This window comes from Scyliorhinus canicula, chromosome 6 (assembly GCF_902713615.1).
Source record: "Scyliorhinus canicula chromosome 6, sScyCan1.1, whole genome shotgun sequence".
Taxonomy (NCBI): domain Eukaryota; kingdom Metazoa; phylum Chordata; class Chondrichthyes; order Carcharhiniformes; family Scyliorhinidae; genus Scyliorhinus; species Scyliorhinus canicula.
In genome coordinates this window covers 115,067,791-115,087,807 of record NC_052151.1, presented here as the reverse complement: position 1 = coordinate 115,087,807, position 20,017 = coordinate 115,067,791, and the positions used below count along the sequence as shown (strand labels likewise).

The 20,017-nt window shown below is 44.1% G+C and overlaps 1 protein-coding gene across 1 annotated transcript in view; it reads right to left on the bottom strand.

Moving 5' to 3' along the window:
- The window catches only part of LOC119967416 (protein downstream neighbor of Son-like), a 48,308-nt gene that overhangs the window by 12,212 nt on the left and 16,079 nt on the right, over positions 1–20,017 (bottom strand). The window contains exons 2-6 of the mRNA XM_038799940.1: positions 17,486–17,958; positions 13,594–13,785; positions 8,577–8,755; positions 7,262–7,440; positions 6,543–6,648 (exon numbers count right to left, since the gene is read on the bottom strand). Of these exons, the coding sequence (XP_038655868.1) occupies positions 6,543–6,648; positions 7,262–7,440; positions 8,577–8,755; positions 13,594–13,785; positions 17,486–17,958 (1,129 nt within the window). The remainder of the gene's footprint in view (positions 1–6,542; positions 6,649–7,261; positions 7,441–8,576; positions 8,756–13,593; positions 13,786–17,485; positions 17,959–20,017) is intronic.

Sequence of the window (20,017 nt, the reverse complement as noted above, 5' to 3'; positions counted from 1 at the left end):
AGGATCTGCCTACTGAGGTAGTATGGGTTGAAGTCAGAAATAGGAAAGGAGCAGTCACCTTGTTGGGTGTTTTCTATAAGCCCCCCAATAGCAGCAGAGACGTGGAGGAACAGATTGGGAAACAGATTTTGGAATGGTGCAGAAGTCACAGGGTAGTAGTCATGGGTGACTTCAACTTCCCAAATATTGAGTGGAAACTCTTTAGATCATATAGTTTGGATGGGGTGGTGTTTCTGCAGTGTGTCCAGGAAGCTTTTCTAACACAGTTTTTAGATTGTCCGACCAGAGGGGAGGCCATATTGGATTTGGTATTTGGTAACGAACCAGGGCAAGTGATAGATTTGTTAGTGGGGGAGCATTTTGGACTTTCACTTTAGTAATGGAGAGGGATAGGTGCGTGCATCAGGGCAAGATTTACAATTGGGGGAAGGGTAAATACGATGCTGTCACACAAGAACTGAAGGGCATAAGTTGGGAACATAGGCTGTCAGGGAAGGACACAATTGAAATGTGGAACTTGTTCAAGGAACAGATACTAAGTGTCCTTGATATGTATGTCCCTGTCAGGCAGGGAAGAGATGGTCGAGTGAGGGAACCATGGTTGACAAGAGAGGTTGAATGTCTTAAGAGGAAGAAGGATACTTATGTAAGGCTGAGGAAATAAGGTTCAGACAGGGCGCTTGAGGGATACAAGATAGCCAGGAGGGAACTGAAGAAAGGGATTAGGAGAGCTAAGAGAGGGCATGAAAAATCTTTGGCGGGTGGAATCAAGGAAAACCCCAAGGTCTTTTACACATATGTGAGAAATATGAGAATGACTAGAGCGAGGGTGGGTCTGATCGAGGACAGTAGCGAGATTGTGTATTTTTTTTTTGTAAATAATTTTTATTGAAAAATTTTGAAATTACACAACAATAACGCACCATAGTAAAATACCAAAAATAACAATATTAACAATCATAAACATTCACCCCACCCCCATGCACAACATGGCATTTTAACAACAACGCAAATTAACACAATATAAAGTTACAGAATAGAAACTATAATAAGGAACGCCCCCCCCCCCCCCCCCCCGGGTTGCTGCTGCTATTGACCAAGATACCTATCTTTGCGCCAGGAAGTCCAGAAAAGGCTGCCATCGTTTATAGAACCCTTGTATTGATCCTCTCAGGGCAAATTTGACCCGTTCCTGTTTTATAAATCCCGCCATGTCACCGATCCAGGTCTCCACACTTGGGGGCCTTGCATCCTTCCACTGTAGCAGAATCCTTCGACGGGCTACTAGGGACGCAAAGGCCAGGACACCGGCCTCTTTTGCCTCCTGCACTCCCGGCTCTACCGCAACTCCAAAAATCGCGAGTCCCCACCCTGGTTTGACCCTGGATCCGACCACCCTCGACACCGTCCCCGCCACCCCCTTCCAGAATTCTTCCAGTGCTGGGCATGCCCAGAACATATGGCCGTGGTTCGCTGGACTCCCCGAACATCTGGTGCACCTGTCCTCGCCCCCAAAGAACCTACTCATCCTAGTCCCGGACATGTGGGCCCGGTGCAGCACCTTAAATTGGATGAGACTATGCCTCGCACATGAGGAGGAAGAGTTGACTCTGTCCAAGGCATCCGCCCAAGTCCCGTCCTCCATCTGCTCCCCAAGTTCCTCCTCCCATTTAGCCTTCAGCTCCTCCACTGACAACTCCTCCACCTCCTGCATTACCTTATAGATGTCAGACACCTTCCCCTCTCCGACCCACACCCCCGAAAGCACTCTGTCCATCGTCCCCTGCGAGGGCAGCAAAGGGAATCCCTCTACCTGTCGCATAGCAAACGCCTTTACCTGCAAGTATCTGAACATGTTCCCTTGGGGAAGGCCAAATTTATCTTCCAGTTCCCCCAGGCCCGCAAACCTCCCGCCAATAAACAGGTCCCTCAATTTGCTGATGCCCGCCCTTTGCCACCCGCTAAATCCCCCATCCTTGTTCCCCGGGATGAACCGATGGTTGCCACCCAGTGGAGCCTCCATCGAGCCCCCTGTTTAGCGAGATTGTGTATTGAGTCAGAAGAGATAGGAGAGGTCTTGAACGAGTACTTTTCATCAGTTTTTACAAATGAGAGGGGCCATATTGTTGGAGAGGACAGTGTGAAACAAACTGGTAAGCTCGAAGAGATACTTGTTAGGAAGGAAGATGTGTTAGGCATTTTGAAAAATTTGAGGATAGACAAGTCCCCCGAGCCTGACGGGATATATCCAAGGATCCTATGGAAAGCAAGAGATGAAATTGCACAGCCGTTGGCAATGATCTTTTCGTCCTCGCTGTCAACAGGGGTGGTACAAGGGGATTGGAGAGTGGCGAATGTTGTGCCCCTATTCAAAAAAGGGATAACCCTGGGAATTACAGGCCAGTTAGTCTTACTTCGGTGGTAGGCAAAGTAATGGAAAGGGTACTGGGGGATAGGATTCCTGAGCATCTGGAAAGACACTGCTTGGTTAGGGATAGTCAGCACGGAATTGTGAGGGGTAGGTCTTGCCTCACAAATCTTATTGAATTCTTTGAGGAGGTGACCAAGCACGTGGATGAAGGTAAAGCAGTGGATGTGGTGTACATGGATTTTAGTACGGCATTTGATAAGGTTCCCCATGGTAGGCTTATGCAGAAAGTAAGGAGGCATAGGATAGTGATAAATTTGGCCAGTTGGATAACGAACTGGCTAACCGATAGAAGTCAGAGAGTGGTGGTGGATGGCAAATATTCAGCCTGGAGCCCAGTTACCAGTGGTGTACCGCAGGGATCAGTTCTGGGTCCTCTTCTGTTTGTGATTTTCATTAATGACTTGGATGAGGGAGTTGAAGGGTGGGTCAGTAAATTTGCAGACGATACGAAGATTGGTGGAGTTGTGGATAGTGAGGAGGGCTGTTGTCGGCTGCAAAGAGACATAGATAGGATGCAGAGCTGGGCTGAGAAGTGGCGGATGGAGTTTAACCCTGAAAGGTGAGGTTGTCCAATTTGGAAGGACAAATATGAATGCGGAATACAGGTTAACGGTAATGTGGAGGAGCAGAGAGATCTTGCGCTCTATGTTCCTAGATCTTTGAAAGTTGCCACTCAAGTGGATAGAGCTGTGAAGAAGGCCTTAGGTGTGCTAGCGTTCATTAGGAGAGGGATTGAATTTAAGAGCAGTGAGGTGCTGATGCAGCTGTACAGAACCTTGGTATGGCCACATTTGGAGTACTGTGTGCAGTTCTGGTCACCTCATTTTAGGAAGGATGTGGAAGCTTTGGAAAAGGTGCAAAGGAGATTTACCAGGATGTTGCCTGGAATGGAGAGTAGGTCTTACGAGGAAAGGTTGAGGGTGCTCGGCCTTTTCTCATTAGAACGGAGAAGGCTTGATAGAGGTTTATAAGATGATCAGGGGAATAGATAGAGTAGACAGTCAGAGACCTTTTCCTCGGGTGGAACAAACCATTACAAGGGGACATAAATTTAAAATTTATGGTGGAAGATATAGGGGGGATGTCAGAGGTAGGTTCTTTACCCAGAGAGTAGTGGGGCATGGAATGCACTGCTTGTGGAAGTAGTTGAGTCGGAAACATTGGGGACCTTCAAGCGGCTATTGAATAGGTACATGGATTACGGTAGATTGATGGGGTGTAGATTAATTTGTTCTCAATCTAGAACAAAAGTGCAGCACAACATTGTGGGCCGAAGGGCCTGTTCTGTGCTGCAGTTTTCTATGTTCCATGTTCTAATTTTCAATCCAGAACAGGAAATACCCCCCAATCCCATGCGCTCAATTTTATTTACTAATCTCCTGTGTAGGACTTTATCAAAACACTTCTGAAAATTTCAAGTGTTACAATACATCCTCAAAAACACCAAGTTGGTCAAACACCATTTCCCTTTCAGAAATCCATGTTGCCCAATTTTATCATTCATTTCTAAATGTCCAGTTATCACATTCCTTGTAATAGATTCTAACCTTTCCCAGTGCTGACATCAAACTAACAGATCTGTACTTTTCTATTCTCCCTCCTGTTCCCTTCTTAAATCATGAGGTTACATTTGATACTTTCTAGTCCACAGGACTTTACAGATTCTTTAACATTTTCAAAGATAACCACCAATGCGTTCACTGTCTCTCTAGCCACCTCTTTCAACCTCTTTCTTAGATGAAGCTCATCTGGTCCAGAGGGTATTTATCAACCTTCAATCCAGTTAACCTTTCAAGTACTACCTCTTTACTCATACTAATTTATTTAAGTTCCTCAGTTTCACAAGCCCATTTGGTATCTTAGTATTTCTGGGAGACTTCTTGTATCTTCTTCCGTGAAGACAGATGCAAAGTAACTGTTTAGTTCCTCCACCATTTCCCTGTTCCCCACTATAAATTCTCCTATGTCCATCTGTAACGGACCTACATTTGTCCGAGCTAATCTTTTCCTCTTTTAAAATCTGCCTTCGTGTTTCTCGCTAGTTTGTATTCATAGTCTCTTTTTCCTATTTTGTTCCTCCTTTGCTGGGTTCTAATTTTCTCCCAATCCTCAGGCTATCCACTTTTTCTGGCATTCTTAAAAGCCATTTCCTTTAAGTTAATGAAATTTTAAACTTAATTTGTCAACCACAATTGATTTACCTTTCTCTTTGTGTGTTTGTTCCTTCGAGGAATGTATATCTGTTGTAGATGGTGTAGTTTTTCTTTAAATACAAGCCAGTGTCTGTCTACCATCAAGTGTTTAGTGCATTTTCCCAATCCACCATAGCCAACTTGTCCCTCATACCATCATCATTTCCTTTCTTCAGATTTAAGAGCCTAGTTTCAGAATAAACTGGATCACATTCAACCTTAATGCATTATTATGGTCACCATTTCCCAAAGGTACCTTTATAGCAAGGTTATTAATTAGCCTTTCCCAAGTTGGCTTTTAAAGTACTACTACAGAAATCCATCTCGTACACACTCCAGAAATTTAACTTCCAGTGCACAATGCTGATTTGGTCAATGTGTTAATTAAGTTGCCCATTATTACTGTATTACCCACGTTACATAAATTTCTAATTTCCTGATTTATACCATGCAAACATTAGCACTACAGTTTGGTGGCCTATAAAAAAACTCCCACGAATGTCTGCTGTCTCTTGCTGTTTTTTAGTTCCAGCCAATCTGATTCACGATCTTAATCCTTCAATTTAAGGATCAAGTGGTACCATGAACTTGGCTGTGACTGCGTTTCTCAGAGGAACCAACAACCTCAGCAGCATCCAAAACAGAAAATCAATTAGCGAATGGGACAGTGGGCTCCTGCACTACCTGCCTGATTCTCTTGAAGTGCCTGGTGGTCACCGTTCTCTTTCTGCCTTCACACTCCGAGCCTGCGGCACCACCACCTCTCTGAATGTGCTATCCATGTAGCTCTCAGCCACGCATAGTGACATCAGCCACTGCTTGAGCTCCAAAACCCAGACCTCTAGATTCTGTAACTGGTGGCACCTCCTCCATGTGTGGTCATTTTGGTCACTGGTACCATCCCTGACTTGCAACATTGTACAGGATATCCATTCCATGTGACTGAGCTACATGCCATGATGTAGCCCTACTTCACTTACGTTAACTTTATTTTACTTTGGTTTTCTCATATTATTTTTATTTTGGACTTAACAAATATTACATTTAACCGAAACTTAACACTGAGTTCTGAAAGAACCTATTTCCACCTTGCACTGAATTCCCACGAAAACCTAATGCGCGACTCACTCAGTCTCTATCTCCTCAGGTGTAGTTTCCTGACTGTGAGGGACAGCATAGTGATGCAGTGGTTAGCACTACTTCCTCACGGCACCTAGGACTCGGGTCACTGCCCATGTGGACTTTGCACATTCTCCCCTTGTCTGCGTGGGTCTCACCCCCACAACCCGAAGATGTGCTGGGTAGGTGGATTGGCCACACCAAAATTGCCTCTTAATTGGAATTTTTTTTTCTCCAAATTTAGTTTCCTGACCATGTATCTCTCAATGACTGACATCTTATTGTTTTATTGTAACTTATGGCAAGTGGAAACTCAACATAATGATGAAGTCAGATGCATTGCATTTATTATGTCCATTATTATGTGACGATTCTTGGCTTGCTGGGCCCAATTATAAAACAGAGTGCCTTCTAAAACTACTAAAAAAATATATTGTGACAACATAAATCTCTTGCTCAGTAGCAACTGCAAACAAAATGCCTATTTTTGAAATCCTCTGTTCATAAATTTGATTTTCAGCCATTAATTTACCATTATTATTCCTTGATTTGCTAGATAGGATACACTGTTTTTGTTCCTTTTTCATGAGGCGAGAAAAGAGATACTGTTCATGTTCCAGCTCAGAAGAAAGGGACTGGCTGACATACCTTTTATTTGGCCTCACCAAATTACTATCGGGCAATATAGAGTAGTTATGACAGGGAAACAATAATGTAAAGTACACAAATGTAAACAGCAATAGAAAACTTTAAAGTAATTTCTGGCGCAGTAGAAGCAAAAAATATGTTGGGCTACTCACAAACAAGCTTGGTTAAGATGCACTAACCCACGTACATCTGGTGAAGAAAGGTTCATGTGACCAGTTTTCGGAGAGTGGTCAACTAAATATGTTGAAAACGCAACTTCTGCAAAACATCAAATACATTCATAGACAAAATACTACCAAAGATTACCAAATCATTTAATTTATCCATCCCCTTAAAGCTTCAGAACTTTGAAGTGTAACTACTTAATATTCTTTCCACTTATAAAGACACTGGGCGAGATTCTCCATTTCCCCAGCTGCGTGTTTCTCGGCGGCACGCCGTTCACTGGTGGCGGGATTTGATCTTCCCGCCTCTTGTCAATGGGATTTCCCATTGTAACCACCTCATGCTGCCACGAAACCTGCTAGCGTTTCCGGTGGGAAAAGTGAATCACAACGACCGGAGAATTCCGGCCACTGTTCCAAGGATACATTATTTCGGAATTATGTTTTCGGAAATTTTCAGTATCGACATTTTTAGTCATTTTTATCCAGTTGTTTCAGTCACAGCTGAAAATTATATAAATAATTTTTAAAAATTCATGCAAAAGGGTGCAACAACTGTTAGCAAGCATGCAGCAAAAATATTCATAAGAGCAAATAATTTGCAAACACTTTGCATTTTTAATTTTAATACTGGTACTACTCAATTCCCAAAAATAATATTATTGCAGTGCAATTGTACTCAATTCAAAATGGATTATGCAATTTACCTGACAATCTCATTGCTTCTAAAACGTCCACACTTGCTGGGTACAACAAGGCAGTAATCGATTCTTTTCTGGATTCCTGAGCAGCCCTGAAGAGCACTGTGAATTGGTATGTACAGATGTAAAAGAAAGGGCAATGACCAGATTGAAGAAGGTCAAAGAGTGAGCTAAAGGTCGACAACCTAGAATAGAATTTATTACAGATTTCAATAAGTGAAAAACTAAAACATCTTTAAAAAAGGTGATATGATGATTTTGTATTGCTTTGGCCAGAAACACTGATGTTCTTAACAGTTTTAAATGAAATGTTTATTGTATTCCCATGAAGAAAAGATTTATGTTCACAACACAAATTCTGCAAATCACTGACAGCATAATTTATATTCTAGATCATTAGACAGAAATTTGTGTTTTGGTGGTATGGGGAATATGATGTCCAAGAATATGATTGTATGAAACAGGCTAGATGAAGCAGTGGGGGCATTTCCAGTCTGTCAATTTTGGAATTCCACACATCGGCAAGGAAGGCCACAGGCACATCATACATCGTCTGTCCACAAAAGACTACACACATCACAACAATTTCTTCAACAATTTCAAGGTCAACAGTTTCAACAATTTCAAGCCTTTACTACCTCAGCCAGAATTCTATTGTATGTTCATTGGGCGGAATTAGAAGTGCTTTTTTTATCCTTTCAACTCTTTCAGAGTAACTATGAGATTAAACTGGCAGAACCATTGGAAGTTAGCTTTATCAGATGGTTCCCAGCAAAATGCAATTTTGTCCAGGGGATGTTAGCACTTCTGGACAATTGCTGAGTAAACACTTCTCTGGGAACTTCCAAGTTGGATTTCCCAGCGCATATGAAAATGAAATGAAAATCGCTTATTGTCACGAGTAGGCTTCAATGAAGTTACTGTGAAAAGCCCCTAGTCGCCACATTCCGGCGCCTGTCCGGGGAGGCTGGTACGGGAATCGAACCGTGCTTCTGGCCTGCGTGGTCTGCTTTAAAAGCCAGCGATTTAGCCCAGTGAGCTAAACCAGCCCCTATTTGGGGTACCCCTCAAATGTGACACTGGGTAACCAGGAAGGTATGACCCAAGTTGTTCTAAGTAAGGCACAAACTGTAACTATTCTGATCTTCTCTTAAAAAAGGATTTGATTTTGTTCCATATGTTTTTTACTCGTGGAGAAGCACACATTTCTGGAACTGACGACAGCAGTGCATGGAGATGGATGCATTTTTTCAGAACAAACTTGTCTGTTTCAATGTGTTTTCCCTGCATATTGTTCCTCAGCTGGTACTTGCTGACTTACCAGTCTTTCATTAAAATATTTTGTATCTTGTAATCCGGGCACCACTGTAAACCATCATCAACTGATAAACTGTCAACACCCATTCTTGGAAAAAGTTGCAACCAGGGCAGCCTGGGGTAAATCCAGTATTTCATACTTTGCTGAAAGACACATTTTAAACTCGGGCTATCTTCAAGTTCCTGAATAGGTAAACAAAGAAAATCAAAAAAATATATAGGCGTTTTCGCATTGTACAAAAAAAGCTAAAGGTTTTTAATGGGTTTTTTTAAGTTGAGGTGAACACAATATAGCGTAGGCCAGACAAGGCTAAATGTGCCAGGTCATCAGGCTAAAATTTGCTGTTAAAAAATATTTTTATTCTCCTCCTTTTTCACATTTTCACCCAAATTTGCACCCACCAACAATAAACAATAAGCATTAACGAGTATAATGTCAATCCCCATATCACCAACAACAATCCCATCCTCCCACCAACCTCCAAACAACTACACACGCTACCATAAACAAATAACAAAAAGGAATCAGGAACCACCCACAGTCACCATAAACACATTCTGCCCCCCCCCCCCCCAGTATTCAATGTTATCCAATTCTCGAAAGTGCATAAAGAATAACGCCCATGAATTGTAGAACAACTCCATCCTTCTTCTTAGTTCAAACTTAACCTTCTCAAGAGTCAAGAATTCCAACAAGTCCCCCCGCCACACCAGGGCACAGGGTGGAGAGGTTGCTCTCCATCCCAACAGGACCTGCCCTCGGGCAATCAACGAGGCGAAGGCTACAACATCTACCTCCGCACCCGTTTCCAACCCGGGCTGGTCCGACACCCCAAATATGGCCTCCCGAGGGCCTGGGCCCAGTTTCACGTGCACCACTTTAGAGATTACGCTAAAAACCTCCTTCCAGTAATCCTCCAGCTTTGGACAGGACCAAAACATATGAACGTGATTTGTGGTTAGAACGTGATTCTACCCCCTCAAAGAGCCGGCTCATCCACGCCCTTGTAAAGTGCGCTCTCTCCACCACCTTCAGCTGTACCAGCCCCAACCTCACATACGAGGTGGAGGCGTTCACTCTTCAGAGCACCTCACACCAGAGCCCCTCCTCCATACCCTCTCTCAACTCTTTCTCCCACATTGCTTTGATCCCTTCCAGTGGTGCCTTCTCCTCTTCCAAAATAGCCCCGTAAACCAGCGACACTACCCCCTTCTCCAGCAATGTGGAGGTCGGCTCCATCGGAAAGCTCTGTATCTCCTTCCTTGCAAAATCTCGAACCCTGCATGTCTCTAAACATTTCTCCCTGCTCCAGCTCATACTTCGTTTCCAGCTCCTTCAATGCTGCAAACCAACCCCCAAGACACAAATCTTTTAGCGTCTTAATCCCTATTCTCCTCCCAATTCTGAAAATTTCCGTTCCACTTCCCTGGCTTAGGTCTGTGGTTCCCCCGAATCGGCATTTCCCTTGGCCCTGCCCCAAACCCGAAGTGTTGGCGAAACTGCCTCCAGAATTTCAATGAAGCGATTATTACCGGACTCCTTGAGTATTTCCCCGGAGCTATCGGGAGCGGCGCTGTTGCCAGTGCTTTCAGTCCCGGCCCCCTCCACAAACTCTCCTCCATTCTGACCCACTGGGAATCAACCCCTCTGACCCAGCTCCGCACCTTCTCCACATTCGCCGCCCAGTAGTAATACATCAGGTTCGGGAGACCCAAAACCCCTGCCTGCCTTCCTCTCTGTAGTAGCACCTTCTTAATTCTGGCACCTTCCCTCCCCATGTGAACAAGGTAATAATTCCTTCAATCTCTCTAAAAAAAAATGCCTTTGGCATGAAAATCGGCAGGTATTGGATAATAAACAGAAATCACGGCAACACGTTCATTTTAACCGCCTGTACCCAACCCGCCAGTGACAGAGGGAGACCATCCTACCTTGCCAGATCAGCTTTCACTCTCCCCACCAAACTAGAAATGTTGTACCTACGGAGCCCCCCCACCCCTGGGCAACCTGCACCCCCAGGTATCTAAAGTGAGTCCCCGCCCTACGGAATGGCAGCCCCCCCCACCCCTGCCTCAGACTCGGCCGAGACACCACAAAATACTCACTCTTGTCTAGATTGAATTTGTACCCAGAGAAAGACCCAAACACCCAAAGCAGCTCCAATATTCCCCCTATTGACACACTTGGTTCCGACACGTCTAACAACAATTCATCGGCATATAAGGACACCCTATGCTCTATCCCCTCCACACTATCCCTTTCCATGCCCCTGAACTTCTTAACGCGATGGCCAATGGCTCAATCGCGAGTGCAAACAGCAGGGGGGGGGGACATAGGACATCCCTGCCTCGTCCCATGGTGGAGAGAAAAGTATCTCGAGCTGATATTGTTTGTGCGGACACTCGCCCTCGGCTCCTTATATAGTAGCTTTACCCAGTCCACAAATCTTAGTCCAATCCCAAACCGCTCCAGAACTGCCATCAAGTGCCCCCGTTCTACCCGGTCAAACACTTTCTCGGCGTCCAATGCCACAACCACCTCGGTTTTCTTCCCCTCGCCGGTACCATAACCACGTTCAATACCCTCCCAACATTCGAAAGAGATGCCTCCCTCTCACTCATCAGGCTAAATTTTTAACAAGAGAAACAGTAATTAAAAATTAACACATTTCCAGGGTCAAGCATGACAATTTACAAGACCGTAATCAGTGCAAGTTTAAAGTTTTTGTACACATTTAGTAAGTCAGTATTTCACTCTTTCGGTGATTATTTAATTTGATTTAATTTACTGTCACATGTACCGAAGTACAGTGAAAAGTATTTCTCTGCGGCCGAGGGAACGTACACAGTAAGTACATAGTAGACCAAAAAAGACAGAGTACATTGACAAATAGAGTTTTTAATACTTGGTTTATCTGCAGAAATGAAAACATATCGGATAAAAATAATGTCCATATTGTTTTTCAAATACAGTTATGTGTGGCAATTTTCATTTTGAGTTAATTTTTCATTTTCTTTTATTTCATGGGATGTCAAAGGCAGAATTTGTTGCCTATCCCTAACAGCCCATGGTCTGAGGGAAGTTCAAAATCAACTTTTGGCTGGTCTCGCTGCCAGTTACATGTCTCAAGGTCCTCATCGAGTAACAAGTTGTTGGCTCCCTTACTTTTTACCTCAGTCCACATCATCTTAATTGTTACAGAAATTGCAAATCAATTGTGCTCATTAGCATGCCCCTCCCAAGGATTACTTCTATTCCATTGTAAGCCACCATCAGCAGATGATGTACCTAACTCCAATTCAATGTAGGGAAAGTCAAAGCGCCTCACAGGACAAAACTCCAGGATGCAATTGTAACTTAAAGCAAAGAAAATAACGTGTATGGATAATCAAAGAGAATTGGGGTTCCCGATTGACAATAAATTTAAACCATTGCAACAATGCTCAGCCATTAAAGCAAATCAAATGTTGGGATATACTGATAGTGTTAACTATAAGACAGATCGTCAGTAAATAAATACTGGCTCAGCCAGCAACACCCACACCCCATGAATGAATTTTTTAAATTCTCCCTTTTGATTTATCGGCAGTTAAATGCTTTCGAACATACAAAGAATCCTACAGTGCAGAAGGAGGCCAATTGACCCATCGTGTTTGTGACGACCCTCTTGAAGAATACCCTACCTAAGCCCACTCCCCTTCCCTATCCCCATAACCCCACCTAATCTGCACATCCCTGGACACTAAGGGCAATTTTATCGTGGCCATCCACCTAACCCTGTACTGTTGGAGGAAACCGGAGCATCCAGGGAGAATGACACAGGGAGAATGTGCAAATTCCACACAGACAAGGTCTGAATTGAACCTGGCTCCCTGGCACTGAGGTAGCAGTGCTAACCACCGTGCCACCTTGCCGTCCCACTGTAGACAACTAAGGAATTCATAAGCGCAAGTTCTCTCTTTCAATTCCTACGCAAGCTATTGGATACAAAGAACAAAACAGCACAGGAACGGGCCCTTCGACCTACCTAAGCCGATCATGTGACCTATCTAGACCAAACGCCTGTATCCTTCTATATCCCGTCTATCCAGATAAGTCTCAAAGGACGTATCTGCCTCAACCACCTCAGTTGGCAGTGCATTCCAGGCCACCACCACCCTCTGTAAAACAAATTTCCCCTGCACATCTCCACTGAACCTATCCCCCACACTTTGAACTTATGCCCCCTTGTAATTGTCATTTTCGTCCTGGAAAAAAGCCTCCAACTGTTCACCCTCATAATTTTATAAACTTCTATCAGGTCACCCCTCAGCCTCCGACTTTCTAGGGAGAACAATCCCAGTTTATTCAATCTCTCCTCATAGCTAATACCCTCCATACCAGGCAACATCCTGGTAAACCTTTTCTGTACTCCCTCCAAAGCCTTCACATCCTCCTGGTAGTGTGGTGACCAGAATTGGACACAGTATTCCTAACGTGGCCTAACCAACGTTCTATATAACTGTACCATAATTTTCGAGCTTTTGTACTCGATACCCAGTCCTATGAAGGCAAGCATGCCATATGCTTTCTTTAACACCATTTCCACCTATGCTGCCACTTTTAAGGATACACTGTATAAAGGTTCAGAATAATTACAAATACAACAGAAAAAGTGATGGGTGACTCTAAGGAAAAGTGTTTCCCAACTACCTCATAGTTAACATCAGCGAGAAGGAAAGCCTGAACTGGAGGGTTTTTACTGACTGGAAGGACCAGTCAACAAGCTGATAATGGTAATTCTTCCTATAAAGAGTTTTAATTTATTTTTGTTTTAGAGAATGGTTATGTGGAAGGATTTCTTTGTACCTGAAGTAAAAGGCAATTTAAAAGCTGAGACAGAGTTGTTCTCTTTATTATCTTCTCACATTATGTTCATATTGTGATTCTTGGTAAGAAGCTTTAGCAGAAACCAAACAGGCAGGTTACTGCAGAGTATTATATGTGTCAGCCAAAAAAAATATTTTAAAAAAGACCTCACCTGTTTAATATAAACTTCATCAGCTTTTATCATTGTTCTGGGAATGGATCCACTTCCTGATAACAATTTGGTACTTGGTTTTGCCCACGGGAATGGAGTCGGTGAGGTAATCAGAACTCTTGTCTTTATACTCCAGTCAGTATAGCAGTCTGGGTAAACACTAGGCTGAACTGGATTATATTCAACTGAAGCCTAAGAAATTTAAGGTAAAAAAATAAATAAAGATGATGAATAGACATTTCCACACTTACGCTATAGTCCTGCATTGGTTATTTTCATGCAAGAATATGAACCATTCTGTGGTTCTATACAGTTGAGCAAATTTTCTACCCTTGCTACATTCTGAATGAAAATTATTTATTCATATCCATTCAATGATTCTGAAAATAATATCCTACACATTTGTAACTGAGCAACACAGTGCAGAAAGTGGCTGTTCAATCCATCGCTCTAGAGCAATCCAATCAGTCCCAGTCCTTGCTTTGTCCCCATAGCCCTGCAAGTTTGTTCCCTCGAGCGCTCATCTAAGTTTGTTTTTAAAATCATTTGCCACCTCCACTTCCACCAGTTCCAGGTAATTATCACTTGCTGCATAAAAAACTTCTTCCTCCGTCTTCCGGTGGCGACCAAGGAGTGAACGGTCGCACCCAAGGTGGCTCCTGTTTGGGGATTTGGATTTTGGCCCTTTTTGCCTGTTTAACGGGTGCTGTTCAGATAGAAGAGGTGTATTGGAAAGTCTGGAGTCTGGCATGGGATGGCTAGAGGCTACAATATGAGGAGTAAGTCGAGTAAAGGGTTCTCGTCTGATTCAGAAGACCCTTGTGTCGCAGGAGGGGAGAAATTGTTGGAGGTCTGTGTGCCGTTGTTGCCCTCTCAGTGGACAATGGAGAGGCTGGTGGAATTTCTGGTGGAGGAGTTTAGGAAGCAGAAGCAGGTGGCCACGGACGATCTGGCAAAGGCGACTGAGCCCATTTGGACAGCTTTGGTAAGGGTGGAACAATGGTGGGAGGTACAGGGCTCGTCGATTCGGAAGGTGGAATATGCGGTCACCAAGCTGGAGGCAGAGGTGGCCATGTTGGCAGGGGGGGCGGGGGGGAGAAGACATTGAAGGCCAAAGTCACAACCTGGAGAAGTGCTCCAGACGCCAAAATTGGAGGATCATTGGGCTACCAGAGGGCATAGAAGATACAAATTCCACAGACTATGTGGCTAAGATGTTTGGAAATCTGGTTGGATAGAGGGTCTTTATAAATCTCACAAAGTGGAGCAGGCCTCACCGGTCAAGCCCAGATCTGGGGAGCCGCCATGGGCGATCAAAGTGCGACTCCACAGGTACGTGGACAAGGAAGAGATCCTGAGGTAGGCGAAGGAAACTCGAGAATGCAAATGGGAAGGCCACACCTTCAGAATTTACCAGGTTGTTGGGGCAGAACTGCAAAAAGGCGAGCAGGGTTCAATAAAGCCAAGGCGGCTCTTTATAAGAGCAAAATGAGGTTCGGAATGGTGTCCCCAGCTTGCCTGCGGGTCACGTTTGGAGACAGGGACCATTACTTCGATACACCGAAGGAGGTGAATAACTTTGTAAAGAAACATAGACTGGGAAGAGTTTGAATGTCACCGGAGTTGGTGTCACTGAAATGGTTGGGTTTTTTTCTTGCTCTTGAAATGAAAAAACTGAAAATGAAAATCGCTTATTGTCACAAGAGGGCTTCAAATGAAGTTACTGTGAAAAGCCCCTAGTCGCCATATTCCGGCGCCTGTTCGGGGAGGCTGGTACGGGAATTGAACCGTGCTGCTGGCCTGCCTTGGTCTGCTTTAAAAGCCAGCTCTTTAGCCTTGTGCTAAACCAGCCCCTGCTCTTCCCAGGTTTGATTGGGTCACTGTCTGTGCGCAGTCTGCACGTTCTCTCTGAGTCTGTGTGGGCTTCCTCCGGATGCTCCGGTTTCCTCCCACAAGTCCCGGAAGATGTGCTGTTAGGTGAATTGGACATTCTGAATTCTCCCTCTGTGTACCCGAACAGGCGCAGGAATGTGGCGACTAGGAGATTTTCTAATGTAAGCCTACTTGTGACAATAAAGATTATTATTAGTTAACGAGAGTGAAATGGGAGAGCGGTGGCTGGTTAACGGCGGGGGGTGGGGGGTGTTGGTTTCCTTTGTTCGTTAAGGGAACGAGTCTAGAGTGGTTGGGTTTTCTTTGTTTGGGATGGGGGAGGGGAGGGTTGTTTATTTGGTGCTCGGGGGCGTGGGTGCAATAGACTGCTGATGATTAAGGTTTCTTTGTTGAGATACTAGTTTGAGGGGGGGTGGCGGTGCCCATCTTGGGTGGGCTTGGAGCCTCGGTAATGTGGGCCCTGTCGGACTTCCTTGCGGTGGGATAGGGCTGATCATGGTAGTGGGAGAGGGCCAAGAGGTCCCCAATCAGGCTGGTTACGTGAAACGTAAGGGGGTTAAATGGGTCAGTTGAAAGATCTCGGGTATTTGCCCATCTAAAAAGTTTAAAGGCGAATGTTGTTTTCTTGCAGGAGGCACATCTGAGAGTTCGGGATCAGACAAGACAAGAGGAAGGGGTGGGACAGGTGTTCCATTCGAGCTTTGGCGCGAGGACGAGGGGGACCGAGGTGCTGATCAATAGGAGGATGGGTAATATTTTGGTGGATTCAGGGGGGAGATATGTGATAATGAGCGGGGTGTTGTTGGGCACTCCAGTGGTTTTGGTGAATGTATCTTCTGTGAACTGGGAGAATACGGATTTTAATAATAATCATTATTACTGTTGCAAGTAGGCTTACATTAACGCTGCAATGAAGTTACTGTGAAAATCCCCTAGTCGCCACACTCCAGCGCCTGTACAAGTACACTGAGGGAGAATTTAGAATGTCCAATTCACCAAACAAGCATGTCTTTCGGGATTTGTGGGAGAAAACCGGAGCACCCGGAGGAAATTCACGCAGACATGGGGAAACGTGCAGACTCCGCACAGATAGTGACCCAAGCAGGAATTAAACCAGGGACCCTGGCGCTCTTGCCCAAAGTCATAAATCTGAGATTCTTTTGTACCATGACGTAATGGGAACAGCTTTGTCTACCTTATCTAAACCTACCATAATCTTGTATGCTTGCGTCAAATCTCTCCTTTGTCTCCTTTTCTCCAGAGAACAACCCCACCTTCTCCAACCTAACCCTGGACAGAGGTTAGTGGTTTGGGTTCCACCCACTGAGTAGAGAACTGCTGGACTCCCATGTCACCTTTTCGTGGGAAGCCCAATGCTACTCCAAGGTAATCAGACACTTACTTGAACAGCATCAGGCCATCCACTAAATTAGGCCCCAGGAGGATGGGAATCCCAACCCTGGGAACTGCCAATCAATGAGGCTCTGCAGTACCAGCAATGCCATTGGGAGTAGTGGCCACCACCGGTGTTGCACTGGGGCCTACACAGAGGATCACACTTAATCTGGAGTCAATTTAAGTGTGGGCTTGATTGGGTTCCCAGGGTGTTGGGGTTGCAGGGAGAAGGATCAACAGAGTGGCCTTCCCCTTTCCGATGGCTAAACCCTTGATCGGGCACAGAGTGGCTGAAGATTGTGGGGAAACCTGACAGCGGTTCTCCCCATCTATTGTTGCATGTTTGCACATCAACAGTTTTATACCAATTACACTTCTTCCAATTTCTCACCATCATGGTCACTTCCTATTTGTTTTATGGTTTCTTATTAGCAGCAACTCACATAAAATTCTTAAGCCTTCATAGCACCCGCCAGAGCTCCATTTAATAAACAGTAAATTCACTTCTTCATGTAGTGAATGAAACAAAAACTTTACTGTGCATTGTAAACAGAAAAAGGTTTTACCTAACATTGCAAACCACATTTTTGAGTTCAGAACTTACTTTGGTCTGCAGCTGTGGAACAGTTGAATAAATTGGAAATTGAGTGCAACATTTGGGTTCACCGTCTTTAAATCGCTTCAGCTCCCCACTGATCTGCTTGTATTCTGCCTTTAGAAACCGGTGCTCATCTTTCAAGCCAGCAATTTCTGTGTTCAGTTTTTCATTTATTTGCTGCAGTGCCTCACACACGGTGGTCATCTGAACACCTTCGTAGCCTGAATTAACTTTAAAGATATCCAGCAGAGTCTGTGCAGCTTCAAACCGGGCTTTTTCGTCCTCGCCCTCTTGGTGATTCAGTGACAGAGATGCAACAACTGATCCTTCCTTTGGAACTGTAGGACTAGCAAAAGATACTTTGGTTCTTTTTGGAAGATCCTTCTGATGTCTCTGGCCATAGTTCTGCTTTATCCTCTTGTGAAATGCCAAGACATTCTGGGGATAGTTAAACTGATTTCCACCTTGTGACTGCTGGCCTGAAGAAAAAATAAATAAAACTTGCTAATATTACACTGTATGCCTGACAGCAGAAGTGTGACATTAGTTGATGTTAAGAAAAGCCATAGTTACCAGAAAGCGGCAAAATAACCAGAATGCAATTAAAGTTTGTACTGTACACAACAGTTATTATCATTATATCCTTAGCGTGTTGCTTTACAATTCCTTCTTCATGCAGGTATTCCTAGTATTTTATACTTCTTAACCGGCTGGTAAGAGCAGCACAGGTTATGCTCCTGTGAGGTGGGACTAGCTTCCATAGAGTAACAACTTCTATTCTTCATACGAGTTCGGCCATCACATATTTTACACCCAGATTCAAACAGCTATTAAAGCTACAATTCGAACCAGAATCTCAGTAAACACCAGGGTTTTGAACTTGTAATAAGGAAAAAAATATTTATGTTTGATAATTAGATAATTTTAAGTATTGTTATATTAATGCCATAACCTGTGGAATGTATTTAATTAGATTATTCATAATATTATGGGCCAGGGCTTAGAAACTCCAAAGTATGTTATGAAGTCCACCTGACCGACAACCTTTATGTTGAATTTGGCTAGGATGAGCACAACAGCCTTCACACCTTCAGGTCTGATTCAACAGTCTTCCTCGACACTTTAATCAAAATAAGCTTTATTCTAAGAACTGAGTTTATATATACATATAAACAAACAGCAATAATTCTTATCAATTACAAACATAAAGACACCACACAGCTACAGTAATCTATGTATAACACTTAACTGTTCCAATTCAAAAACAAAATCCCATAAACCAAAATCCCTTTTCAAGGGCGTGGCCCAGCACTCTGCATTCTCACTTGAATAAGACTGGCTTTCCCTGAGATTCTGACCCTGTCTCACCAGCCGGTTTAAACCCTTCCGGAAAACAAAATCTTTTAAGTTACCAAAGCAGGTAGGCTATAATCAATGCGGTTTTTCCGGCAATAACTCTTTAAAATGAAAATAGAGACAGGCCAAAACACTTATTTTCTCTGTCGGTAGTCCACAGCGGTCAAAATTGAAAGCGAAAGTAAAACAAGCCTCACAGCCACAGCTCAGCTCCACCTACAAAATGACATCACTGAAGACATGTGAGAAGACAAAAACCTTCCTTAAAGGGCCACTCCGATAACAATAACATACAGCAAATGGTTTAATGTGACTACTTGCAATTGCAGTTTGTAGGACTGTTCCGGGAACATGTGTATGTTGAAATTTTCATAATTCTTTATAACCTGAATTTGTTCTGGAAGAAAACAGTAATTTATTATAGGTACTTGAATCCAGTTGCTGATATCGCTGTCTCTCGAATAATTACCTCAAAACAGTCCTCTCTTCAGTGGTTATGACACAAGCCTGACTCTGTTGAGTAATGGAATAGATTGAAAACAATGAACCTGTTCTTGGCCACTTAACACTGATAATTGTTGGACTTCCGGTGGCGGCGATGAGGGAGTGAGCCCCACATTCGGTGGCTCTCACTCCGGCCGGATTTTGAGACCTGGTTTCCTGACTTTTTGGAACTTTTGAGCGCCAGAAAAGGCGGCCACAAAGTTGCTGAGTTAAACGTGTGGAGCAGCATGGAAACAAAGAAGAGCAGAAAGCAGCGAAAGCAGGAAAAGAAAGGGCAGAGACAAAGTGGTGTGGGAGCTGACCCAGGATCAAAGATGGCTGATGTACGGACCGCAGACCAGACGATCCAAACATCGCTGGACAATATGCTGCGGGTCATAAAAGGAAGTTTTGAAGAGATGAAGCGGGATAACTTCGAACCGCTTCAGAAAGCGGTGGAGCAAGTGAACCAAAGACTAGAGGCCCAGGACAAAAAGGTCAAGGAGCTGGAGCAAGCGGTGGAGGAACAGGCAGACACACAAACGACCACTGCAATAGAAATAGATGGGTTAAAGAAGCGACAGAGAAGGCTGTTTGACAGACTTGATGACCTGGAAAACAGAGCCCGCAGACAAAATCTGAGAAATGTTGGCCTCCTGGAGGGGGCCGAAGGAGCGGACGCCACGACGTTTGTGGCAG